The 27,360-nt window shown below is 40.9% G+C and overlaps 2 protein-coding genes across 5 annotated transcripts in view; both read left to right on the forward strand.

Moving 5' to 3' along the window:
* The window catches only part of SCYL2 (SCY1 like pseudokinase 2), a 67,695-nt gene extending 63,937 nt beyond the window's left edge, over positions 1-3,758 (forward strand). For all 4 annotated transcript variants that reach the window (XM_051846573.2, XM_051846576.2, XM_051846575.2 and 1 more), the window contains exon 18: positions 552-3,758. In XM_051846573.2, coding sequence (XP_051702533.1) covers positions 552-1,193 — 642 coding nt within the window. In that variant the 3' untranslated portion in view covers positions 1,194-3,758. The remainder of the gene's footprint in view (positions 1-551) is intronic.
* Positions 3,759-14,909: 11,151 nt separating this feature from the next.
* The window catches only part of SLC17A8 (solute carrier family 17 member 8), a 55,724-nt gene continuing 43,273 nt past the window's right edge, over positions 14,910-27,360 (forward strand). Inside the window, exon 1 of the mRNA XM_002711219.5 lies at positions 14,910-15,376. Coding sequence (XP_002711265.3) covers positions 15,276-15,376 — 101 coding nt within the window. The 5' untranslated portion in view covers positions 14,910-15,275. The remainder of the gene's footprint in view (positions 15,377-27,360) is intronic.

The raw sequence follows: 27,360 nt of genomic DNA on the forward strand, positions 1-27,360 counted from the left end.
GTGGGGTGAACCAACGGAAAAAGGAAGACCTTTCTCTCTGTCTCTCTCACTGTCTAACTCTGCCTGCCAAAAAAAAAAAAAAAAAAAAAAAAGTGAGAGAAAATAGAGTTGAAAGATGTTTATTTTGGTGCAAAAAGTTTTGAAAACCATGCAGTTTATTCATAATGCATGTATTCCTTGAACTTTCTGAAGAACCCTCATGAAAGAATAGAGAAAAAAATTCCCATAAAATTCTGATAAAATTCTAAAATCATCTTTTATAATAAAAATACTAATGAGAAGAAAGCAATTCTGTTTTGGAGGAAATAACATTTTGTTTAACTGGAATTTGAAGTTAGTGTTCCCTATCATGAAATTAGTTGGAAATGTTCATTTGTAAAAGCCATACAAAAATAGGTTGCAAGCTTTATTTGCCCTGTAGACTAGATGGCTGATTTGGGGTAGACTGTTTAGCTCAATTTTAAATTTTTCCTTTATAATATAATCTGTCAAATGTTTTTTAAAATAATTTGGATTTCTTAGAGATAAAGTAATTCTCTCATATTTTTCAGACTAAGGACTTGACAGATACTTTGATGGATAATATGTCATCTTTGACCAGCCTTTCTATTGGTACCCCTAAAGTGTCTGCTTCAAGTACTTTCACTTCTGTTCCTTACACGGGAAGGATGAAGTTTTCTACACCAATTGATAATACAAAAAGAAATTTGACAAATGGCCTAAATGCCAACATGGGCTTTCAGACTTCAGGATTCAGCATGCCGGTCAATACAAACCAGAACTTCTTCAGCAATCCAAGCACATGTGGCGTGACCAAGATGGCTCCCACTTTTCCAAGCCTCAGTGATTTGAGTGTTCCTCTTGCTGCTGGTGTGAAGCAGACCCAACAAATCCAACAAAGACCTACAGATATGTCTGCCCTTAATAATCTCTTTGGTCCTCAGCAACCCAAAGTTAGCATGAACCAACTATCACAACAGAAACCAAATCAGTGGCTTAATCAGTTTGTTCCTTCTCAAGTTTCTGCAGGTATGGGCAGCTCAGTAATGGGGACGCAGATGAACATGCTAGGACAATCTGCCTTTGGTGTGCAGGGTAATCCTTTTTTTAATCCACAGAACTTTGCACAGCCACCGACTACTATGACTAATAGCAGTTCAGGTAGCAATGATTTAAAAGATCTTTTTGGGTGAGGTGTCTTGCTTCTATTTTTGAAGGGTTACTTCAGTTTTAATCATGGGTGAGCTGATTTACATCATTGTATAGATGGCTTGAAGGAAGTACATCTGAGGGAAAGTGAATGGTTCTGTGGCAGAGAACACCTTTTTCCATGCCAGCCAGCATAGTAACTGTATGGACTCCTACCTAGTTGAGTTTTTTAAAGCATTGAGGATTTATTTCCTCTTACCAGTTCCTCTTCAGGTTTTTAAAGACTCAACTCCTACCAATCTCAAAGAGAAAAAAAGATCAACTAAGTTATCTTGAATAGCAGAATTTTTAAATCAAATGTTTATTTTGGCTTGTAAATCTTGATGTTATTTAAAAAATTGAGTTGATTGTAACTGCAAGTGTATCTGTTATGTATGTACTACATGGTACATAGTCTGCCTTCACAAGTCATTGGTCTTCATTTTAACATGTGAAAAATCTTGATGCTGTACTTATTTGTTTGCATTTAGTATGACCGAGTAAGAAAATAATAAGCATAAAGAGAAGGATCAGGTCTTTGACTTTTTCCAATTTTATTTGCTTTTCATCAGATGAACTAATGTTAAGTATGAAAGACTGAGCAAGTACTGCAAAACTTAGCTTCCTTGATTTCATTGGTTTAAGAAGCATCATTAACCATCTTAAATGCAAACTAATCATTGTAAATTATATTTTAGCATGATCTGCCTCAAATTGTAATGTATTTTTCTGCATTTACTTGGATATATTTAGAATCACCTTTTTCCTACTGTATCACAGAAGTATGTACTTATTTGTACAGATATTTGACAAAGCACTCTGATGTAATTTCCCTGGCTATTGCCTTCAGATTTCATTTTGAATTCAAACTTCTGAGGTTGCGCCATATACAAATTACATTTTCAAAAGGAGATTTGTAAGAAGTAAACTATATTTAATGAGTAAACTTTTGAGAATTCTACTGTATTGTTTCAAATGTAATAAATTTCTCTAAAAATGAGCAGTTACATCTTCTGGCTACCAACAAATTAATTTTTGGCTTGCTGTGATAGTCTGAAATCAATTACTGCTATGGAAATTTAATTCTTTCTTTTCTAGGAATTTCAGGAACATTTTGTTCAGGCATTTTAATGTATTTTAATTACCTATTTTTAGAAAGGAAAGAATACATTCTCTTAACAGGAAACATGCTTCGCTTTTCAAATCTTTCTCTGATGCTTTTTTCTTTAATTTGCTGATTATTCAACCACATAGCCTTACGCTATAAATGTCATTTGTATTTTTTAAAGTTATATTCCACCATTATGTGATAACTTTAAAACTATCTTTTAAAGAACTAAATGTGTCTTACAGTTGCTGCCATATAATTTGTGGTTTTTAATTATCTGGAACCAGCAATCATTTAAATAAACCGTATGAAATTCAATGTGCTGGTCCTAAGCTTATTCATTGAATATGAATATTCATTGAAAATACATACATACATACACTCAATATATATTTAAAATTCAGTACTTGATTATAAAAAATAATTTGATGATATGATTATTGCTAGCATACAGGTAGAAGGGTGCTTTCTATCTGGTGTCTGTAAGCTGTGTTCTGTAGATTTGTTGCACAGCTTTAGAGAACTGATAGGATTGCTAAAGAAATTTACTCAAGTGAAAAACACTGGGAAGATCAAAATGTTTTTATCAAATACACTCAGAACTTGACAAGATTGTTTTTAGCACAATTGTAATATTTCTTTTGAGGAAAGTTTACATATGGAATAAATTCGCTTAATGTTGAAAAATACTTTCCTTTTTCACAATGTGGTCAGTATTCACTGTTTATCAAGAAATGTTTTTTGTTTTGTAAAAAAATAACTTGATGTCAGTGTTGAACTAATTAAAAGGAAAACAATATAACAGTTTATATAACTTGAACTTCTAAATATGAGATCGGATTATTTGAAAAAATACATGTAATTCAGAAATAATTTTGACATGTTAAAATTAACTCTTAATTGAGGTAGTGGTGCTACATTTTCACAAAACTGTTCCTATACCTTTTTTTCTACTTCCTCAAGGGCAACTGAACTGTTGTCATTGCCTTTTTCTGTTGTGAAATTGTCTCTGAAAATTTGTGCTATTAGTAGACTTCAGTGTGCCTATGTGAGGACAATTTCCAGAGTACTAGATCACCTTAAAATTATTTCAGATTTTGAAAGCAATTAAACCTTGTGCGTAGAGTGGACAATTGATAGGTTAAAGAGCACCTGTAGACAAAAATTACAAGAAAGGTTCCCTGTCATTTGAATTGGTTTTCTGTTCTCTTTATGCTAAAGTATGTGATACATGTAGAGGATGTATACAAGCAATTGGAAATAGTGTAAGTATGGTTTTTGATTTTTCTCTTGGAATACTTATACCCCTCCTTTTCACCGAATAAATTAAGGAAGTAATTTTTTAAAAACACTGTAAAATACCTCACATGTTTGCTTTTATATTTTAAAGGCAAAAGTAAATGTGAAAATGCCTGATAGCAAGCAGAGTATTGAACCAAAATAAATTTTAGCTTTGCTAAAACTTTCCATATTAAGTTGTGATTTTATATCTTACGATTTACTGGTATTGGAATAATTTTAGAATCTGTTAGAATCCAAACTATATAGGATTTTGTGGAAATTATCTACATCAGTGGCTTTCAAACTAACTATTGAAGTAAGAAATATTTGGCATTGCAACCACCATATAAATAATGTACTTGAAGCAAAAGTTTTAGAAAATGTATTTAATGAGTGTATTGTTCCATTTTCCATTCTAGTAATTTAAGAAAGAAAGTTGATTTTTAATCCATGAAGGATTTCATGACAGTTTGAATGAAACTGATCTCAGCCCTACCTCTCTCTGAGCAAATGTAGAAACAAAGGGCCTGAGACTTAGATGACCCAAAGAGATCAGAGCTGGGAGTATAAGCTGGATTTTTTCCTAATGTGCAGTCCAGTGCTCCTTGCTGTACTGCATCCCTTACTTTATGAATTCTTCTGGAGGTACTTTCCGAGATTGATTTATGTAGTGTATGTGTTCATAAATGTAATTTATACTGAGAAAAAAATGTGTTAAAGAGGGGGAAGTGAGGGAAATGACAGAAGAGAAATTTATATAGCCAAAATCAGCCTCCGAGCTGCTGCCTTGCACTGTGGCTGAGGAGGGTTGGGGAATGCGGATTAACAGTGTTTGCAATCCCTGAATACATACCAGAATTATAGCTAATAAACTTGGGCTGGCATTGTGGCTTAGTGGGTTAAGCTGCGGCCTGCAACGCTGGCTTCCCACATAGGTGCAGGTTGTGTCCTCCCTGCTCTGCTGCTAATGGTCAGAGAAAAGCAGAAGATGGTCCAAGTCTTTGAGCCCCTGCCACCCATGTGGGAGACCTGGAGGAAATTCTGGCTTCGGCCTGGCCTAGTCCTGGCTATTGCCATCTTGAGGATGAGCCAGCAGATGGAACATGTCTCTCTCTCTCTCTCCCTTCCTCTCCATAATTCTGACTTTCAAATAAATAATTTAAAAATAAAAAGCTAATAAATTTGAGGAAGCACAGTTGAAGAGCCATTTCACCAAAGTGGAGCTTGTTGGATATTAGAAAACTTGTCTACGCAAAGCAGCCAAGTTGTTCCAGCCTTGCAGGGAGGATTTAGCTAACTAGGGTACAAGCCACAAATACGTAAATTTTCTAGTAATCCTGTTAAAATTAGGTAAGATTGATTTTAATATATTTGAACTTAATATACCAAACATTCCATTTCTTCATGGAATTGATGTAAAAATGAGATATTTTACATTTTTTTTGGTACTAGGTCTTCACTGTATTTTTATTTTTAAAAGATTTATTTGGAGCTGGTGCTGTGGCATAGCAGGTTGAGGCTGCCACCTGGGCGCCCATTCCCGGCTGTTAGACTTCTGATCCTTCTCACTGCTAATGTACCTGCGAAAGCAGCGGAGAGATCTTCCACTTGCTGGTCCACTCTCCAGGTGGACCCAAGCTGAAATCCAAATCCAGGAACTCCACCTGGGTCTCATGTGTGGGTGGCAGGGCCCAAGCACTTGAACATCGTCTGCTGCCTTTCCAGGTATAATGGCAGGGAACTGAATCAGAAGCAGAGCAGCTGGGACTTGAACTGGCACTCTGAAACAGGATATTGGCTTTACAAGCAGAGACAGCCCACTGCACCACAAGGCTGGCCCCCATTTGTGTGTGTGTGTGTGTGTGTGTGTGTGTGTGCTTAAAGATTTATTTATTTATTTGAGAAGCAAAGGGAGAGATCTTTCGTTCACTGGTTCACTCCCCAGATGGCTTCAACAGTTGGAGCTGGGCCAATCTGAAGCCCAGCGCCAGGAGCTTCCTCCAAGTCTCCCACATGGATGCAGGGGCCCAAGCACTTGGGCCATTCTCCACTGCTTTTCCAAGCCATTAGCAGGGAGCTGGATTGGGAGTAGAGCAGCCAGGAATCAAACCGGTGCCCATATGTGATGCTGGTGCTGCAGGCGGAGGCTTAACCACTGTGCCACAGACCCAGCCCCTCACTGTGTTTTTTAAAAATGTATTTTCACCTACTTGAAAGGCAGAATGACACACAGAGATCTTCCATCCACTGGTTCACCTCCTAGATGCCTCCACCTGCCAGGGCTAGGCCAGGCTGAAGCCAGGAGCCCAGAACCCAATCCAAATCTCCCACATGGTAACAAGGACCCAACTAGTATAGGCATCATCCCCTGCATTCCCAAGGTACATATTACCAAGTAGCTGGATCAAAACGGCAGCCAGGACTCAAACCAGGCACTCCAGTTATGGGATGTGGGCACCTCCGGTGACATCTTAGTACACCTGCCACGTGCACTGCTTTTCATGATATGTATTTTTCTGTGGACTTTTTGAAGTGCCTTCCTAGGCTAGATATACACCATTCCTTATGGCTGCTGGCAGCAGTGAAGGCACTCATGAGACAACCACACCAGATATTTGAATGGGGAACATTTAATACAACAAGTGTTAACCACTAGAAGCTAGGGAAGTATTTAACAGGGTCAAAGAGAACTTGAAAGAATGAAAAAGTGAAAAAAAGGAACTATTGCCTCTGAGGGAAGGTGGAAAAATAAAGAAATGGAAGAGCAGAAGAGGCTGTCTTGCCCCCCGGCCCTCCTCAGCTGAGTCTGACATCTTTGGAGGGGAAGCAGTATCCACAGAACAGCTGGTGGTGACATTTGTCAGAGGGCCTGGGCCAGAGTGGGAGACGGTGGGTTGGAGTCCCACCTCTGCTCCCAATTCCAGCTTCCTGCTTATGCACACCCTGGGAGAAAACAGAGGATGGCTCAAGTAATTGGGCCCCTGCCACTTACGTAAGAAGACCCAGGTTGAGTGCCCAGTTACTGACTTCAGCCTGGCCCAGACCAGCCCTGGCTGTTGCAGGCATTTAGGTTCACTAACCAGGGGCTGTTGTTGTGTTGCAGCAGATTAATCCACTTCTTGGAATGCCAGCATCCCATATTGAAGTGTCCGTTCAAGTCCCAGCTCCTCAGTTTCCCATCCATCTCCCTGCTAATGTGCCTGGGAAGGCAGCAGATGATAGTGCAGATGCTTGGGGGCCTGCCACCCATGTGAGAGACCAAGATGGATTTCCTGGCTCCTGGCTTTAGCCTGGCCCAGACCTGGCTGTTGGAGCCATTTGGGCAGTGAGCCAATGGATGAAAGAGCTGCCTATATGATAAATAAATATTTAAGTAAATAAGTATTTCAAATAATATTTAAAAGCAAAAAAATGGAAGGGAACCAGCAAATGGGAGATCTCTAGCTTTCTGTCTCTACCTTTCAAGTAAATAAGTAAATAAAAATTATTTAAAATTTGCACCAAAATAAACACCTTTTCATTCTATTTTTCCTTGAATGTTTTGAAGTACCCACTTGTTTTAAAATTTTTCTTTTTAAAGGTTATTTTGTGGAGAGATGGAAAGGTCTTTCATCTATGCAGGTATCCTCATTAGATTGCTCGAATTTCCTAAGAAGACATCGTTTCTGTCCACAGCTTCAGTGATTGTGTGCATCTGCCTTCTTTAGCAATAATACGTGTACTGCTGGCTCTTGGCAGAGAGAACATTTACCTCTATTGCCCAAAATTCAAAATTTCATGTTTGAGAAATGTTTATGGAGGAGGCAATTCATTCAAAAATTGAGCAACTCATTCATTTCTCTAGAAATTCTGAATGAAGCCCACTGTTGAAGCCTGCATTGCCTTGTTTCCTTTACCACACTTAGCTTTGGAATATGTCATGAACTTATCCTCATACCAGGGTTGACATGAAGTCGCTCTGACATACAACAGCTTCCTTGAGGACCCAGGAGAAATTTCAAGTTTCAGTTAATGAGTAGATGCTTCAAAATAACTGATTTTCCCTTATCTTTTAAAGTATCATAATTTGACATATCTATTGTTGACTGATATGAGGTTCAGCCAAATTTTCAGCCCATCTATAATAAAGGTATAGGATGTTAATATACAGTTTTCAATGTGTACCTTCTGGCTTTACCTGATTTTTTAAAAAATACTTTCTATTAGTACCATGGATGACAACAAGGGAAGGGCAAAATAAAGTGATTTTTAACTAATAATTTACATGTTATTTAGTATTTTCAAACTTTAAAAATTCACACTTCCAGGCTCAGTAATAAACAGAATAGAAAAATCTTTTGACACAATCATTAATTTCTAAGGGAATATCTGGTATACACATACTTAGACTTAAAAACTACCAGAAGATGTCACTGTCTTCCAAGTAATCATCCATTACATTAATCCTTTTACCATTGCATTATTTAACATGGATAGGTTGGGGAAAATATTGATAAAATGACCTGCCTTGTGCTATTTAATTTCAAAGAAGGACTTCAAGAGACATACTTGTGGAAGGTATGTGAGTTTGTTCCAATCTTGATTCTCAACACTAAATATTAACCCTGTTCACTGCTCTGTAAGTTGAAATTATCTTGATACCTCAGGGTTCCTTCTGCACCTTCAAGAAAAATGGTGTTAAAAAAATCCCCCCAAGTATTCTCTTTGTTGTGGAGTCCTCTACAGTTTCAGTTGGCATTACTATGATATAACTGCATTTACTAAATTACCATATTTGCTAGAATATTTTGGTTTTCGACACAAGCTAAGTATTATGGAGTCCTTTTTTTATATATAAAGATTATTTATTTATTTGAAAGAGTTACACAGAGAGAAGGAGAGACAGAGAGAGGGAGAGCTTCCATCCCCTGGTTTACTCCCCAGTTGGCTGCAATGGCTGGAGCTACGCCGATGCAAAGCCAGGAGCCAGGAGCCTCCTCCTGGTCTCCCACACGAGTGCAGGGGCCCAGGGACTTGAGACATCTTCCACTGCTTTCCCAGGCCACAGCAGAGGAGCTGGATTGGAGGTGGAGCAGAGCCCATTTGGGATGCCGGCACTGCAGGCTGTGGTTTTACCCACTACACCACAACGCCGGCCCCTTTTTGTCAAGTCACAATGCATGATATGCAAAGCAAAACTAAAATGTTTCTATACAGTCAATAGGGTGGATGAAAGGAGTAAATAGTTTAAGAGGGGAACTTCAGACTAAATTGGAACCAATAGGGGGACATAAAATATATAGTGCATGGAAAAATAAAACTAAAACATATATTTGGGGAGGGTGCAAAATACTTTTGAAATCCATGCAAGATTTTTCATGTTACACATTTCCATGAACTTGGAGTATCAAGTTACAAGTTACAAGTAGTAACATAATGGTAAAGAAATATTCATGGGGCAGGCATTTGGCACAGTGGTTAAGATGCTGCTTGGGACACTCCCATCCCAAATCAGTGTGCCTGGTTCGAATCCTGACTCCTTGGCTTCTGATCCAGTTTCCTGCTAAAGTACATCCCGGAAGGCAGCACATGGCACAAGTACATAGGTCCCTCAATCCCACATAGAGACCCGGATTGAGTTCCAGTCTCCTGGTTTCAACCTGGCCTAACCCTGGCTGTTGTGGGCATGTAGAGAGTGAACCAGTGATAGATCTCTGTCTGTCTCTTTGTCTCTCCCTCTCTTGCTGCTTTTTCAAATAAAATGAAAATAGATAAAGATCTAGAAAAAAGAAAACAGACTCAAACATTATTACTTGAGTATCTTATGTTGAGGCTGTGGGCAGCTGTATCCTCCAAGTTGAAATGATACATAATTTGTTACATGCAACCAAAGGCAGCAAGCAGATGAGTACGGGGGTATGATTTCTTGTTATGTCTTCTCCATGCCCTTGGCTTCAACAGTAAAGTAGAGTTCTGTATGTGGTTATAAGGCTCAAAGAGGCAGTGGAGAATGAAGTGAAAGGTTCTTCATAAATGAAAGAAGGTCGTGTTCTAAGTAAATGCTTGACTTCTGTGATAAGTGTGAAATATGTAACAGGAGGGATTCCATCCATGCTGGTTTAAGACAGCCTACCTTTCTGTATTTTGGTTTATTTATTTATTTTTTTTAGAATGACAGAGAGGGAGAGAAATACTCCATCCACTGATTCACACTTAAAATGTCTGCAAAGGTCTACACTGGACAGACAGAAGCCAGGAACTCTATCTGGGTCTCCCATGAGGATAGCAGGAACCCAAGTTCTTGGGTCATCATCTGCTATCTCCCAAGGTGTGCATTAGCAGAAAGGTAGGATTGGGAATGGAGCGTGGACTCAAACCAAAGCTTTCTGTTATGGGAGTGGCATCTCAAGCAGTGTTCTAACAGCTATGCCAATTACTCACCTCCTCAATAAAATGTTTAAAGGCCCAAGGATTCGGAGTCCATCTTTTCTGAAGTATGTTGCATGGATGCTTTACCTCCCATAGTAAAATTTGGGCCTCATAATGTGCTGTGTACCCTGGTGGTACGAGCTTAGAAAATGTGCTTTAGGACCCAGTCAGATATGTGAAGTCTGCTGGTCAGGTTATATTGAGGAAATTTGAGTCTTGATTTCCTTATCTGTTTGTTTCATAGGGTTGTTGTGAGAATCAAATGAGATACTTGAAAGTGCTTTGTATAATAAATTTGACTATTATAGAATACCTAATGTCAAATAGGAGGAGTTCAGTGCAAAAAAATCTAGTTTTATTCTCATACATTTTGACTAGTACTAATGATAGTTATCAACAACCTACAAATATTAAAGGAATGAGAAAAGTTTTGGAAAAAAGAAATTTTATGTTGATCTCAGGATGTTGTGGGGTGAGTTGAAGGAATCTGGAGTTGGGGAAGGGTAAGGGGTTTTCTGGAAAAACTGGCACAGAATTTGGGGAGAAGGAATCCAAAGACCATTACTTCTCTTCATCACTTTTGTTTCCTTGTAAAATCTCTTATATAAAAAAGTAAATAATTTTATCTTTATTCCTGACCTAGTTAAAATTCTCCATCCAACTCTTTGGTTGGATTTGATAAGATTAATGCCTTTGGATTGTTTATTTGGGATTTAGTCGGTTTGCCTTTTCGGTCTTGGCAGACTGGGTGGACTTGGCTGGTGATGAACCTATGAGCCCTGCTTGTTACATTTTTGCTCATTAGTCTTCTTCTGTCACTGAACTGGACAGTCAGGCTCACCCACACGGTACTCAGTGGAGACTTACTTGATAGTACAGGGCTTGGGATTTAAATAATTACAGTAGCCAAGATTCTTTGAGAGGAACAGAAACCATCTTAGCTAATCCAAAACAGGGCAATTCGTCATAAGGATGCAGGTATTACTTGAAAGCCCAGGGTGAAAAGGCATCTGAGTCTAGATGGACAGGGACTGGAAGAGCATTAGGAATACATGCCCCTCTGCATTTCCTCTCTTTGTCAGGTGTTCTTCACCTCTCTACCCCATAGAGGACATGTAGTTGTTGTTCCTGGATCCTTCAATATGCAGTAACAGTCTTTCTTCTCCAAAGTTAAAATATTAGGAGAATCTGGCACCAGATCAGCTGAGCGTAGTGCAGATGTCTACTCCTGATCTGTTCAACAGTAGCCAGAGGAATGGGGAACGTTACAGTATACACAGGACTTTTGGAAGCTTGTCATCATAAAAGAGGAGGGCTTCAGGACACGGCAAGTTTCCTGAAAATGAAGATTTGTTGTAATCTGGGCAAGGACCCCTAAAGATGTCTTAGTTAATATTTTTTTCTCTAAATGAAAGAGCTTTTTAACTTTTTTACAGATTTATTTATTTGAAAGAGAGAGAGGGAGGGAGGGAGAAAGAAAAAAAAGGGAGAGAAAGAGAGAGGAGGAGAGAGAGGGGGAGAGAGAGAGATCTTCCATATTTTGGGTTACTTCCCAAATGCCTGCAACAGTAAGGGCTGACCCAGGCTGAAGCCAGGAACCAGGAACTCAATCTGAGTCTCCTATCTGAGCTACAGAAACCCCAAAATTTGGGCCATCATTTGCTGCCTCCCAGGGCACATTAGCAAAAAGCTGAATTGAAATCGTGAAGTAGACAGCACTCGAACCAGGGACTCCAATATGGGATGTGGGTGTCCTATGTGGTGGCTTAACTGACTATGAGGAGACTTTTTTGGTATAAGATGATGGGAAGGCATCAAATATAAACTAGAACTTTTCCTTTTCCTTTTCCTTTTCCTTTTCCTTTTCCTTTTCCTTTCCTTTCCTTTCCTTTTCTTTTCTTTTCTTTTCTTTTCTTTTCTTTTCTTTTCTTTTCTTTTCTTTTTGACAGGCATAGTGGACAGTGAGAGAGAGTGACAGAGAGAAAGGGCTTCCTTTTGCCGTTGGTTCACTCCAATGGCCGCCGTGGCCAGCGCGCTGCAGCCGGCACAACGCGCTGATCTGATGGCAGGAGCCAGGAGCCAGGTGCTTCTCCTGGTCTCCCATGGGGTGCAGGGCCCAAGGACTTGGGCCATCCTCCACTGCACTCCCTGGCCACAGCAGAGGGCTGGCCTGGAAGAGGGGCAACCGGGACAGAATCCGGCGCCCCGACCGGGACTAGAACCCACTGTGCCAGCGCTACAGGCAGAGGATTAGCCTGTTGAGCCACGGCACCAGCCATAAACTAGAACTTTTTCTAATATTTATGCACTCTACATATGCCCAGCATTTTGTTTCACAGCCCTCAGGGAATTCTTCACTATACATACTTTCTTCTATTTTTGCTATATTTGATATTTGGGGATGGGAAGCAGATATTTGAATGCTATTCTACAACAACTGAATTACATGAGGACACCTGAAAAGGCTCATGGAAAATGGAACTCAATCCAGGTGAGGAGAAAATCTTTGAGACCTCAGGTTAGGCAAAAATTTCTTACCCTAAACAGCAAAAACACAGTTCAGAAAAAAAAAAGTGAATAAATCAGATCTCAACAAAATTCAAAATTTTTAGACTTAAAAATATAGAAGGAAGAAAATGAAAAATAAACAGCAGACTGCAAGAAAATATTTGCAGAACACATAGCTGATAAAGAACATGTACCCAAAATATATACCCATATGCTTTAGTCATAAGCAGACAAAAACCTATGTAAAATATTTGAAAATAAATTTCACCAAAAAAAGATATATGAATGTCAATAAGCACATGGAAAGATGGTTAATGTCCTTAGTCATCAGGGAAATGCAAATTAAAACCACAATAAGACACCATTTTACACTCACTAGAATGGTTTATTCTAAAAAAGCAAACAACAGTTTGGCAAGGATGTGGAAAAAACTGGAACCCTCATACATGCTGGTAGAATTGTAAAATAGTGCATCCACTTATGAAAATAATTGAAGAGTTTCTCAAAAACACACCATATGATCCAACAATTTCACTCCTGGGTTTTTATCCAAGAAAAATAAAAATACATGTCCACACAGGGACTTGTATGCAAATACTCCTAACAGTCTTATTCATAATATCTGGGAATTGGAAATTAGAAGGTCAGTGGACAGGCAGTATGTAGTAAATCTATATAATGAAATACTGTTCATTAATAAAGAACAAGAAGAATAAGCTTCTGTGTGAGCTGTATAGACCTCAAATTTATACAAAGCTAAAGAAGCCAACCACAAGTTACCCTATGATTTATCTACATAAAGTGTCCAGAACAGGCGTATAAATCTGTGTCAGTAGGAAGTAGACTGGTGGTTGAATAGAACATGGTTGGGGTTGGGAGATAGGGATTATCAGTGAGTACGAGGGACATTACTGGGATGATGGAAATATTCTCAAGTTGTTTTATGGTGATAATTGCACAACTAGGCAAATTTACTAAGAATCATTGGATTGTCCACTTGAAATGAATGAATTATATGAAATGTAAAGCTTAAGAGAGGGAGGGTAGAACAGAGGGGGAGAGAGAGAGAGAGAGAGAGAGAGAGAGAGAGAGAGAGAAACAAGGGCCAGAGTCAGGCCATTTGGATCTGAAATTGGGCTCTGCTACTAACTAGTTAAATGATCTCAGGAAAGTCTAACCTGTCTTTGCCTGTTTCCCATCAGTAAAATTGGAGAAAATAAGTTATTAACTACAGAGCAGTGTTGGGAAGATTGTGATACTATATAAATAGAGTGCCTAACACAGAGCTTGGACCATAGGAAAAGCTCAATAAATATTAGCAATATTTAACCTACCCAAGATCCAATTCTGATTTGGTTTAATTTCATTCAAATTCAGAAAGGTTTGGACTACAGCTGCAGAGGGCAATGACTGGTTCTGTGACAATGACTCCGGGGAAATCAGAGCATCGCCCACAGCACATTGGTCAGTCCCTGGCCGTCCCTGGGTGTAGGGAGCTCTGAAGCATCACAGATGAAGGCTGTGTCTTCACCACCAGGAGGCAGCATCCTGCAGCCTGGAATACAGGTGCAATGCAATATTTCATCCCCAGCGGAACTAGTGCTTAGGTTACACCTAAGTACAGAGGATTTGGAGGGACCCTCCGCCTCATCTGCAAGGCTTTCTAGTGGATCTGATGTCTGGATGAGACTTCAGGACCCCAGAAGTGACCACGGTGAAGGGTCAGGTTCATTGCCCAGGCAGGGGTACGACTTGAGTGAACTCCAGAGGCCACAGTTCAGTGGCCTCAGTGTTATGGAAAGCAGAGGGACAAGAAACAGGGCTCAGGGTCCCATGGAGGCACTTTGGGCGCCAGGATAAGGTATTTTTTTCTTGGAGACAATGAGGAGCCTGTGAAGATTGTAAGCAGGTGCTAGGACTGGCTCAGATATCTTCAGTTAATTGCCCTAATGGTGTCTGCATCCCATACCTTCAGAGAACCTGCTCTGTCGACGAGAAACAAATAGATGCCATCCTACATGTTCAAGGCCTGGGTTTTGCATTTAGCCCACTCAAGTGCAAATGTTCCTCCAGGGATCACATCCATGCTAGCATCCAAACAAAAAACTGCTTCATGGCTCCCACAGGGGACACAAAGGGCATGAAGTGGTGGCTGAGAGCCGCTCAGCAGGCCCAGGCCTCAGAAAGCAGAGGACTCGTAAATGTTTCATAAACACAACCTTCCCTCTGGACGCCTGCTCTGGCCCAGCGCCCATGACTGAGCCCCAGCGGCTAAGGGGCAGGTATCCTGCGGGTTACTATAGCACTCCATGGAAAAGAGCACTCAGGGAGAGCCACAGGCTGCCTGTGGGGAGGTGGGAGGGGCTGGGCTAGGCCGCAGATGCTGCTGCAGGTCTCGGGGATCCTCATGGGCTGGAACCCACTTTAGCTTCTCCAGCTGCAGCCAGGGAGGGAGAGAGGCAGCGCTCAGTCTCAGAGTGGCTGTCCGAGGCAACAGCCACGGGCGGCTGCTGCTGACTTGTAGCTTTTTCAAGGGGCTGAATTCCCAGCCAGACAACTCTTGGCATTTTTGTTAGGGAGGGGTTTTGAGAGAGGAGAGAGTGGTCTCATCTTGGAAGATCTGGGCTGAGTTTCCTCTCCTTTCTGATTCTAAGCAGTTACCTCTATGAGAACTGACTTCCAGGTGTTCCCGGAAAACAGAGCGGTCCCCACGCTGGACAGGAGAAAAGATGACAGTTGCTGAGACTGGGTGGTAACGGCTCTCAGGTGCCCCTCATTCAAAATGCCTTTTAAAGCCTTTGAGACCTTCAAGGAAAAATTTCTGAAACCTGGGAAGGAAGGAGTGAAGAACGCCGTGGGAGATTCGTTGGGGATTTTACAAAGGTAAAGTTGGGAGGCAAATTTGAGGTTTATTTCTTGAGTAGCCTCATGTTGGCAATGTATGAACGACTTTGTGTCATGTTTATAAAACACATTTTAACAAGGAGGGGTGGGTCAGATTACATGGTTTCTGGAGCCTCTTGCAGCACTAACAGTCTCTGTTGGGAGGGAAAAAATATGCATCAAAAAGTGTTGGGTTTAATTAAGGAAACATCAAGACAAGTGTGCTGTTTATGCAGCAGGATGAGCACATATTGGACTTGGGGTAATGCATATGATGTGTTTGGCATTAAATTAGCAAAGAGTGAGGAGATAATATTTCATGCTAACTCAGTGACAAATGTAGTTGTGTTTTGAGCTGAAAATTAAATATTTGAAAATTTTTTGTTTGTTATATGATATACCTAAAGTGGTCCCTGATTGAATAGTTTTCCCCAAAAGCACAGATAATGGCGTAATAGTTGGAAGAGTTAAAAAATTAGTATTCTTTAAAGCACAAAATCTCACATGATTATGAAGGGGAAAACATTAAGTACCATCACTGAATTGAATGAGATTTTAGTCCAAACCAAAAAACCTTTTTAAAGTAAAACACATTATCATGGGAAGGAGAGTGTGCCAAAAATAGATGAATTTATGTGACATTTTAATTTGTAAATTTTTATATGCCCCCTTTGATATATATCAGTTTTGATATATGAATTAATCCGTGGTCCTTATGTGCAAGGTAGGACTCCTTTATCTCCTTGACATAAATAAATGTGAAAATACTCCTGATAAGCTTTTTATGTGTTTGAATAATTATTTTTAATCCTGGTGAGTGAAAATGTCACCTAGCATCGCCTTTGTAACTTCTCTATGTTATCCCTTAAATTTAAAATCTTTTGTATTTAAAGTACCCTTTCTAGGCAATCTGAGACTATTTCTGGGATTTTTTCCCATTCCTTGTGTTTTAATAGCATATGTGCTCCCATCAGTGTTAAAATTTCCACTGTGCCACTCTTGATGAGTTTTTGTAATAAAAGAACAGGTTGGAGACCTTATTAATTTAGTAATTAAAATTAAAAAAGGCTTCAATCAGACCTCTGCTAAATTTTCATGTTTAGATGAAAACCTAGCCCAGTGACAGCAGCATAAACCAACCAAATATGGGAAATGGTTATAATAATATTTAAAGCAGAGTGTTTAATCCTTTTGTTGCACGCTCCCCAGGGAGCATCTTATTGTGTAGTGTTCATTTGATTAGAATTACAAAAAAAAAATGGCACAATGGCTTAATTGGCTTATTCAAGTGATGACAGGAATTTGGCAAAGTTAGGAACAAAATTCATGACTTAGGGTAATGGTCACCATTATAATCACCAACTTTACCTTAGTTTATAAAATACTTGAAAAACGACTTTGGAATTCTTTTTTCAATTTAATTGATTTTTTGAAATTTAATTACTTTTTTTTCAGTAGAAGACTTACCTTAGGAGCTGGCTTTGCCATGTTTGATTGGATGATCACATTAAGATCATTTTGTTTACAAAAATTGGTTTGCTTAGGAATCTTAAAAAATTAGTAATTTCCAAGTTGGGCAACCTCAACCAAAAATTGAGCCATATGTCTAGGACTCTTTGAACAGTTTCCTCAAAATGGCATCACAGGACAATAGAAAAATGGCTAGCACAATACTTGAGATAGAGAGTGCTCTAACTGAATGCTTGATATTATTATGGCTGTCTTACTTATAGATGGCCTTAGAAAAATGAAGCCAAACTCTAACTCCTTCTTTCAGTTATCTCCAGAGATAAACTATTGGCAGAGGAAGGAAAAATAAACATTAGTTAACCAGACACCCAAGTTGATCCTCAGTTCCCATGGTCTAAGCAGAGCTGCAGAATAATTAAGTCCAGCTCTGCCATGTATTTGGTATTAGCCATAAGTCTGTAAGATAATTATATGTAAAGCATCTTGCCCAGAGCTTGGCATATAATGTGCAATTACTTATTGCCCCATTGATTTTCACATAAAATCAGTTGACAGAATCCAATGTAAAAAAAAAAAAAACTCAAAGGACATTTTTTTTATAAAGGGCATTTGGAACTTAGAAACCCCTACTTTCTACTTAGCAGGCAGTGTAAATCATAGATGTCTAATAATGTTTGAGGCTGAGATCATCATCTAAATGGGATTCTTGAGATGCTTTTTAATCAGTGTTCCTCCTGCTCCAGGGAGTGCCAAATGCACAGAGAAGCATTTGAGAGTTCACACATGGGGTTGATTACAGTCAGGCATTATTAGCCTTCCTGGAAAACAGTCATTGATAAGAAGCAGCTGAGCAATTAATCAGCTAAATGTACAACAATATTTTGTTCCAATTTTAGTATATGTGCTGCCAAAGTGAGCACTGTACAACAATATTTTGGAAGTGTAGAAATAAAGATGCATTTATTTATAGTCTAGCACTAGACTATATAGATGACATAGAGAACATTAGACTTAGAAATGAATGTCCAGAAATTGACATGTCAATTTGTTCATCTTAAATGCTGTGGTGTTACTCCAATGGCTTAGGAATAAAAAATGGCAAACACTTAGTATGTTCTAGGTTCTTTAAACTCATTTAATTCTTTGAGGGCACTTTAGAAAGTGCCAATGGTTGTGTGTTAAACATATGTACCAGATGAGCACTTCCTGCTCCATTGACAAAGGCAGGCATGTTTATGGCATGCTCCAAGACCAAGCAACCCTGGATTTCAGTTGCCCTACCTACATGTCTTCAGGCCACTTGGCTGCAAGGGGTGAATCTCTCCAGGGTAGGGGAGAACCTTTTTTCTGCTATGGGCTATTTGAATACTTCTAACATCATCCACAGGCTGTGCAAAATTATCAACTTAAAAGTCAACCTACTATATAGATTTATTGAATTTTGCATCCCACCTCTGGTTGCCAGACCAAATGATTTTGTGAACCTTATAGGGCCCGTGGGCACAGACCCATGCTCAGAACCTTCCCATGGTATCCCACCTCCCCCAGAAATAAAGTCAGTCTCCTTTGAAGGCGCTTCAAGGCACTTATGGTCTGTAGGACTTCGAGAAGTCTCTGAGTACATCTCAGACATTCTTTTCTCGCTCCATTATCCTCAGGACTTAGGGCCCTCCTCACTCTCACAGGAACCCCCATATCCACTCCTGTCCTGGCTTTTGCACCATCTGGTCCCTTTGCCTAAACGTTTTTCTCCTGAAGAGTCTGATGGCTCATTCCTTCAGTTCCTTTCAGTCTCTGCTCCAAGTTCACCTGCCATGAGGAGTTTCTTGGCTGTCTTGTTTAAAGACAAAGCTCACCTTCCCTCCTCCCACCCATTTCCCTGACCCTCCTCACTGCTTTATTTTACTTTATAGTTTTGTTTTGCTGCATCTCTGTTTTAGGTAGGGTTATCTGAAAAGCAGAACCCGAGAGAAGGATTTGGGTGAGCCTGGAATGTGATTTATAAAGAAGAGCTCTTTCTGAAAAAAATACAGTTGGAGGGATTCAAGCATGATAGGAGAGGAGAAAGAATCAGGCAAGAATTGAGCTTGCATCCTTTATGAGCAAAGCACCCTTCCAGAAGCCCAGCATACAATGGCACAAGGGCCATATCCATAGGGGAGGCTCTGCAATATAAGTGAAACTAACTTACAGTGGTCCTTTGAGGCAAGTGGGGTCAGGCTTTAGTATCTCTGCACTGGGCAGTCCTTGGCCATGGGCTATCCCAGCAGGGATGGGGAATTTATCTATAGGCCAGTGAGCAGTGTGCAGTTCTGAGAAGGAAGCAGTTGTAAGCTGTTAGAGTGTACAGCAGCTCCAGGTGTGTGGCTGGCCTGATAAAGGGATCTGCAGGTGTGCACAGTGTCTATTTCAGTCCACCCATCACACCATTTGGATCCACTTGCTCCTCATAGGCAGTTCACTCCATCCAGGTACAACTTTTCCAGGACTCTGTTCAGGGTCATAATTCCTCAAAAAGCTTTCTACTCCTTCTCAATCCCCCTCGCTTCTGCTGGTTTGCTTGTTGTGTTGACCCAGGCCTTTGTTGCTGAGGGCCTGACCCTTATCAGGTCACGTTGGCTGTATTTATGCATTTACAGTTAAAGCTAGACAAGGAAGTGTTTTAGTGGATCTCTTGGGTCCTAAACATATTTCTCCCAGCTCCCATGATGACTCCTGGCGTTGTCCTCCAGTCTTGGCATGAAAATCTCAAAGAGATTGAATAGCAGTCACAGTCCTTGTTAATATGGACTTCACATCTTTGTACCAAAATAAACTTATCTTTAAATATTTTTGAAATTTATTCGATCAACAGATAGAGCTAGAACCAGAGCTAGAGAAGTTCATTCCCCAAATGCCTTCAATGATTAGGACTGAGCAGGCTGAAGCCAGGAACCAGGAACTCTAATCCAGGTGTACCAGATGGGTGGCAGGAGCTCAATTACTTGAGTCATCAGTACCACCTCCAGGGTCTACACTGGCAGGAAGCTAAAGTTAGAAGCTAGAGCTAGATATTGAACCCTGGCACTCCAGTATGGGAAATGGACGGCTTTACTGGACTAAATGCCCACCTCATACTTATTTTTTAATTCACTTGTTCTATGAACGTTTTGAAGTGCTCTTTATCTATTTAATCTTAATTTTGAGAGGCAGAGAGAGAAAGAAAGAGAGATATGCTCTTACTTGCTGATTCATTAAGTGCCTGCAATGGCAAGGATTGGGCTTGGGTAGGCTGAAACTGGCAGATGGGAACTTAATCCAGGTCTCCCATGTGATTGGCCAACACTGCTGCCTCTCTGGGGAAGCAGGAAGCTGGAGTCAGGAACCAGCAATCAAATCCAGGTACTCTGATGTAGGTTTTGAGTATCTTTTTGAAATTTATGTAAAAATTTATTGATTGAGAGGTAGAATTACAGAGAGAGAGGGAGAGACAGAGAGAGCTCTTCCATCTGCTGGTTCACTCTCCAGGTGCCCTCAATGGCCAGTATTGGGCTGGTCCAAAGCCAGGGCCAGGAGCTTCTTCCAGGTCTCCCACATGATGGCAGGGGCACAAACCCTTGGGCCATCTTCTGCTGTTTTTCTCAGGCCATTAGCAGGGAGCGGGGTTGAAGTGAAGCAGCTGGGACTCGTGAGTGTCTTAACCACTGTGTTAAATATCTGTTCTCATTCTTCGTATTTAATGAGGTTTCCATTGTGTTTCCAACCAGAAGAGGTTTTTTCTTGTGGATCACCACTTCTAGACTCACAGAGCCTGAAGATGAAGAGATGAGACGTTTGTCAAGTGGGTAACTGGGAATAATGTTGAGTGGGAGCACTCTTTTCACCCTTTGTTTCGCAGACCTATGCCTTCTGTCCATGGAAGACAGCATCTGTGCTAATTGTTGGCTTATGGAACATACTGTATCCTGCAGCACAGCATCCTTTTTTTTAAGATTTATTTATTTATTTGAAAGAGTTACATGGAGAGAGATGGAGAGGCAGAGAGAGTTTTTCCATCTGCTGGTTCACTCCCCAATTGGCTGCAATGGGCGGAACTGCACTGATTTGAAGCCAGGAGCCAGGAGCGTCTTCTGGGTCTCCCTTGTGGGTGCAGGGTTTCAAGGACTTGGGCCACTTCCCACTGCTTTCCCAGGCCAAAGCAGAGAGCTGGATCGGAAGAGGAGCAGCCGGGACTTGAACTGGCACCCATATGGGATGCCAGCACTGCAGGCGGCGGCCTTACCCACTACGCCACAGCTCTGGCCCCAGCATAGCTACCTTACAGGGCTTTGTCTCCAAGCTGATGCTTCAGTTGCATTTTTTAAAAAGATTTTATTTATTTATTTGAGAGATACAGTTACATACAGAGAGAGGGAGAAACAGAAAGATGTTCCATTTGCTGGCTCACTCCCCAAATGGTTGCAATGGCCAGAGCTGTGCTGGTCTGAAGCCAGGAACCAGGAGTTTCTTCCGGGTCTCCCACATGGGTGCAGGGGCCCAAGTGCTTGGGCCATCTTCTACTGCTTTCCCAGGCCATAGCAGAGAGCTGGATTGGAAGAGTAGCAGCTGGGACACAACCGGTGCCCATATGGGATGTTGGTGCTGCAGGCAGAGGCTTAATCTATTGAGCCACAGTGCTGGCCCCCTCCAGTTACATTTTTAAGAGGCTTCCTCAGCTCTGCCAGGATTCCAGCTTCTGGAAGTGCGGTCCTCCTGTCCTGTGCCCATTTCTGTATTACTTTTGCCATCAAGCGAGCATGTTGGTTTGAGTCCAAACCAGACCTTCCACAGGTCCTTAGAGTATGATGCTGGCTGAGACTTACAGGCTAACTAGGCAAACTTACATGTGGAATATGTGTCATCCCCAACCACACTGAGTTGCTACTCTTTTCGGGATGGAAGGGGTCTGAGATAGACCACTTTCCAGCATCTTGCTGGTTGTCTTCTGAGGGAGTATGCCATATCAAGGACTTAGCAGTCACTAAATCAGTCTTGATGAATGGGAGCCTATGTATAGCCTCCATCACTGATACCATGGCTTCTTTCTACACAAATCTACTGTCCTGGCACTGGGTGGCTAAAGACAAAAGCTGGTTTACATCAGCTGGCCAAGTCAGCCTGTCTATTGGCTGTTTAGCATGTCTTCCAAGTAGAAGCTCTCCACCATATGTTCCTTGCAAACTAAAAATCTCACTTTGTGTCCACTCTCATAAGTGAATCCAAATATCTCTCCCCAAAACTTTGTTCTTCCGAATCTTCCAATATTGCTCTGACAAACTCATTCTTCACTGCCTGTGAGTGTATACACACACACACACACACACACACCTTACCTTGCAATGTTCCTCTTTATGTACAAAATGAATGACCAGGTAATGCTCAAAGCACTATCAGGAAGATTTCTCTTCATCACTGCTCTTCAGGGCCACCCTGATAGTGCCGTTGGGCAGCAAGAGGCCATTTTTCACTTGTCCTAACTTGCCAGACTGACTACCTGTGAACAAAGCTCAGTTTTTTTCTTCCTCCTATAATTTGCTCATAAGTGAGGCATTGGTGAAGCAGTTAAAGATGACATGGGAGTCTGGATCTCTGATATGGGTTTACTTGTGCCCCTTGGTCCTGCTGGTATTTGTTCCCAGGTATACCACTTCCATCTTCTGATGGACATCATGACTTGGTAGGTCTGACAGTACTCAGCTCATGATGGAGGGATCTTGGATACATGATTGCTTGATAGTCCGTGGTCAGATTCTCCATTATCCCTGAGTAACATGTTAGTAGTAGTTTTATGTATGTTATTAGGAAAATGGCACAATTTTATCTATGATGTGATCTACACCCTGATTTACATCCTAGGCCCTGGCCCCTGCTGCCATTGCCGAAAGCTAGGTAGCCACATGGCCCAACCACCGGTGTCAAGCTCCACCCCCGACCTAATGGGATTGGCTATTCCTACTTCCCTTCCCACCCCCTGGAAAAGGGATATTAGATCTGCTTCCCAGACACGCGGCCCCCCTTTTCTCCTTCCTCACCCCTTTCCTCCGGTCTGCTGGTTTCCCCAATAAACCCTTTCCCTTACTTCAGTGTTTGGTGTGTTTTGTGATGGCCTAACATATGTTGTATATATATTTTTTGCTATAGAAAATGAGACATTGTTCCAGAATCATGAGAGTCTTAACTTTATTTCCCCATTGGTTTTTTTTTTTTAAATTTTTAAAAGATTTTATTTATTTATTTGAGAGGTAGAGTTACAGACCATGAGAGAGAGAGAGAGAGACAGAGAGAAAGGTCCTCTCTCTGTTAGTTCACTCCCCAAATGGCCACAACAGCAGGAACCCTGCTGATCCACAGCCAGGAGCTAGGTTCTTCTTCCCGGTCTCCCATACGGGTGCAGGGGCCCAAGTACTTGGGCCATCCTCCACTGTCCTCCTGGGGCACAGCAGAGAGCTGGATTGGAAGAGGAGCAGCCAGGACTAGAACCAGCGCCACAGGTGGAGAATTAACCTACTGCGCCATGGCACTGCCCCCGACCCCACCTTGGGTTTTGATAGAAACCCCTTATGGCATATTTTCCAAACCCAAATTCCCTTAGTACCAGGGATATGCAGGATAACATGACTCTAATGGCAAGATTGTTCTTATTGTGGCTCAGATTTGCTGCTGAACATCTTTTAGATTTTGGATCTTTTTAAAGCCAACACTTTTTTTAAGAAAAGATTTTATTTATTTATTTGAGAGGTAGAGTTACAGACAGCGAGAAGGAGACACACAGAGAAATGTCTTCCATCTGTTGGTTTATTCCCCAAATGGTCACAGTGGCTGAATCTGGGCCAATCTGAAGTCAGGAGCCAAGAGCTTCTTCCAGGTCTCCCACATGGTTGCTGAGGCCCAATCACTTGGACCATTTTCTGCTGCTCTCCCAGGCCATAGCAGAGAGCTGGATCAGAAGAGGAGTAGCTGGGACTAGAACAAGCGCCCATATGGGATGCTGGCATGGCAGGCAGAGGATTAGCCTACTGCACCACAATGCTGGCCCCAACAGCTTTTTATATTATGGAATAAGTGGGTTAGAACAGGTTCTTAGGTATGGAATATACTTCTCTCCAATCCTAAGAGATCTACCAAGCATTGTATTTCTTAGTGGTACAAAGTTTTTTCTACTCTCCCTATACTCCATAAGGAATTTTCTGTAATCTCAAACTACTAGATTTGTATGAAATTCACTATAATATGGGCCTATGAAATTTGTTAGTAATTATCTCTTACTCTTGAGCATATGCGTTTCACTGAAACATCCAAAATACTTGTCACTTCTTGCTCAGGAGCTGCAGTTGACATCATGTTATCTATGGGTCCTAACAGATCAATGTGATGTTCGGCAGAAGGTCCGGAAGACCTAACCATGAATATACACTGTCATCCATCTCATCTTCTGTCAGTGAAAACTTCTTCTGATCACCTTTCCTAACGGACATGGAAAGAATGCATCAGATCAAGAGAGGCAAACCAGGGACCTGGGTTAATCTTGTGGTAGTTTACTATTACCCACAATTATCCATTCTTTTTTTGTTTTTGTTTTTTTTTGGGAGGGGCCAGGCTGTTGAATTAAATGGTGATATAAAGGGGATTACCATTCCTGCATCCTTCAAATCTCTGAAGGTGAAACTAATCTCTATCATTCTGTATGATGTAATACTATTTTTGATTTATCATCCTACTCAGGAATGGTAGTTTCAAGGGTATTGATTTATTATCTTACTTAGGGATGGCAGTTTCAAGGACCTTTATTTGGTCTTTTCTACTAGAGTAGTTCTTGTTCTACAAATCAAGGAACCAGTGTAATGATTTTATTAAATGCTAGATGTCTCCATTCCAACTATGCATGTGGGGATTAGACATGGGGAAATGACCAATGAGTTGATCTATGGATAAAGTGAAGCCACCATACAATGGACTTGTGCCAAGACTTCAATGATTGCCTAACCATCCTAAGTTCTACTGTAACATGAAACATATGATACTTCTGTAAATATAAACATCAACTTGCCCCTTTATCCAACAGTCTTCAAAATGTCAGGGTATTCTTCTTTATTTAGTGTGTATTTCCTCAAATAAATGGCTGTCGATTTCTTTGGAAAAGGACTGGAGGAATCAAGACAACATTCCCCTCATGTATTCCAGATTCCTTTGCCATGGAGACCCAACATCTCTTTCAGTCACTGAATTCTGGTCTAGAAACTGAGCAAGAGAATGTGTTTCTTTATTGGGATGGCCAACTTAGCTTATGGCTCATATTCTTCATCTTTTCTGATTATGAATATTATGTAATATTAAATTGGGATAACTTTTTTTAAAAAAAGATTTATTTATTTATTTATTTGAAAGTTAGAGTTACACAGAGAGAGAAGGAGAGGAAGAGAGAGAGACAGGGCTTCATCCACTGGTTCATTTCCCAGTTGGCCACGACGGCCAGAGCTGGGCTGATACAAAGCCAGGAGTCAGGAGCTTCTTCAGGGTCTCCCACGTGGGTGCAGGGGCCCAAGGACTTGGGGGCCATTTTCTACTGCCTTCCCAGGCCATAGCAGAGAGTTGGATCAGAAGTGGAGCAGCTGGGATGCTGGCACTGCAGGTGGCAGCTTTACCCACTATGCCACAGCACCGCCCCTAGGGTACCTTTTTATTTTGACCTAGTGGCACCATGTTCTATCACTCATCTCTGATAGCAAGATCACACACTGTCATTAAACTAATTAATCAAGGTTAAGTGCTGCCTCTGGTCCCTACTATTCCATAATTCTATCATCCCAATTGTCTTAGTTCTGGGATAGCACTTCCTGTTGTGAGACCCAGCCTGCGGCTTCTGAGTTTCTCAACAGTGCTAGTGACGCCATCATCACTGACTTCCTTATTGGCTTACTAGAGGGAGTATTCCCTTGGCCTCCTGAGAAATACAGTTAGTTTTTGGATTTTTCTAGTTTTATATAGTAAATCAATTACTGCATGTCCATCCCTTTGAGCCTTCTGATCCCTTTCTCTATAATCTGTTATAATTGTTTTAGCAATGCTCTTTTTTAAAAGATTGTATTTGTTTGAGAGGCAGAGTTAGAGAGAGAGAGAGAGAGAGAGAGAGATGTCTTCCATTTGCTGGTTCACTCTCCAAATGGCTGCAACACCTGGAGCTGGGTCAGGCTGAAGTCAGGAGCCAAGAGCTTCTTCTGGGTCTTTCATGTGGGTGCAGGGGCCCAGGCACTTGGGTCATCTTACACTGCTTTTCCAGGCCATAGTACAGAGCTGGATCAGAAGAAGAGCAGCCAGGACATGAACTGGTGCCCACATGGGATGCCGGTGCAGCAGGTGGATGCTTAGCCCACTACACCACAGCGCTGGCTCCACCAATGCTCTTTATAAAAGCTCAATTAAAGAGAAAACTTTTAATTGATCAAGAGTATGATTAACATTGAAGATAAAACAATCATGAATTTTTAAATTCCTAGTGACAGAGATCAAACTTCAGTTAAAGGAATAGAAGCAATCCAATTTAATTCTTACTAATTTATTTCTATACTTAGATCAGATTGAGAATTCTTTAAACTAGGCATTAAAAATGAAATAGATCTATAAATAAGGTTCACTAAACAATAATGGAAAAGAGAGGACATGGACTTGTACCAAGAAAAGATGTTCCTGTGGCCTTGGGTGTTCTCTCTTGGGATGAACAGGAGCAATTAGAACCATGTTGAATATGATTATTGCAACATGCCCTGACTTAACTGTGCCCCTACTTCAGGTGTTTATTCAAAGAGGGAAATCATTTATGGTCAATTTGAAAGGCAGATGTTACTGATAGTCAGATCTGCTTGAAAGATGTCTTCTTCTCATCTGGTGAATGCTGAAGTCAGTTTTTGTTTTTTTAAAAAGGTTATAATCATATCTCTGAGCACAATGAAAAATGACTAAAAATCAATACACAATTACATTAAAAGGTATCATCAAGCTCTTCTTGACAACTCTTTTATTTAAGCTTGCAACAGCCAAGTTAGCAGCTTATTAGAACCACTTTCCCTACACCTTTGCTAGATGTTAAAATCTGCGTCATGAGACAATGCCCTTTTTATTACTTCCCCAGGATTGCTATAATGAAACATGATCATCCTGGTGGCTTAAAACAATGGGAATGTATCCAGTCACAATTAATGAAACTAGAAGTTCAAAGTCAAGGTGTTGGCAGGGTCTTGCTCTCTTAGAAGTCTCTGAAGGAAGATTCCTTCTGTCTCTTCTGGCTCTGGTGGTGGTTGTGGTAATTCTTAGCATTCTTTTCTTTGTTGATGCACTCTAATTTCTCCGCATGTTGCCACATAGCCTTCTCCCCTGTCCTCCCTATCTCTGTGTCTACAAGTCTATGTTCCCTTCTTCCTAAAAGGAAGGCATTAGATTAGGCTCATCCCAATCCAATATGATCTTTTTTTTAACTTGATTACATTTAAATAGACCCCATT

The sequence above is a fragment of the Oryctolagus cuniculus genome, chromosome 11 (assembly GCF_964237555.1).
Source record: "Oryctolagus cuniculus chromosome 11, mOryCun1.1, whole genome shotgun sequence".
Classification (NCBI taxonomy): Eukaryota; Metazoa; Chordata; class Mammalia; order Lagomorpha; family Leporidae; genus Oryctolagus; species Oryctolagus cuniculus.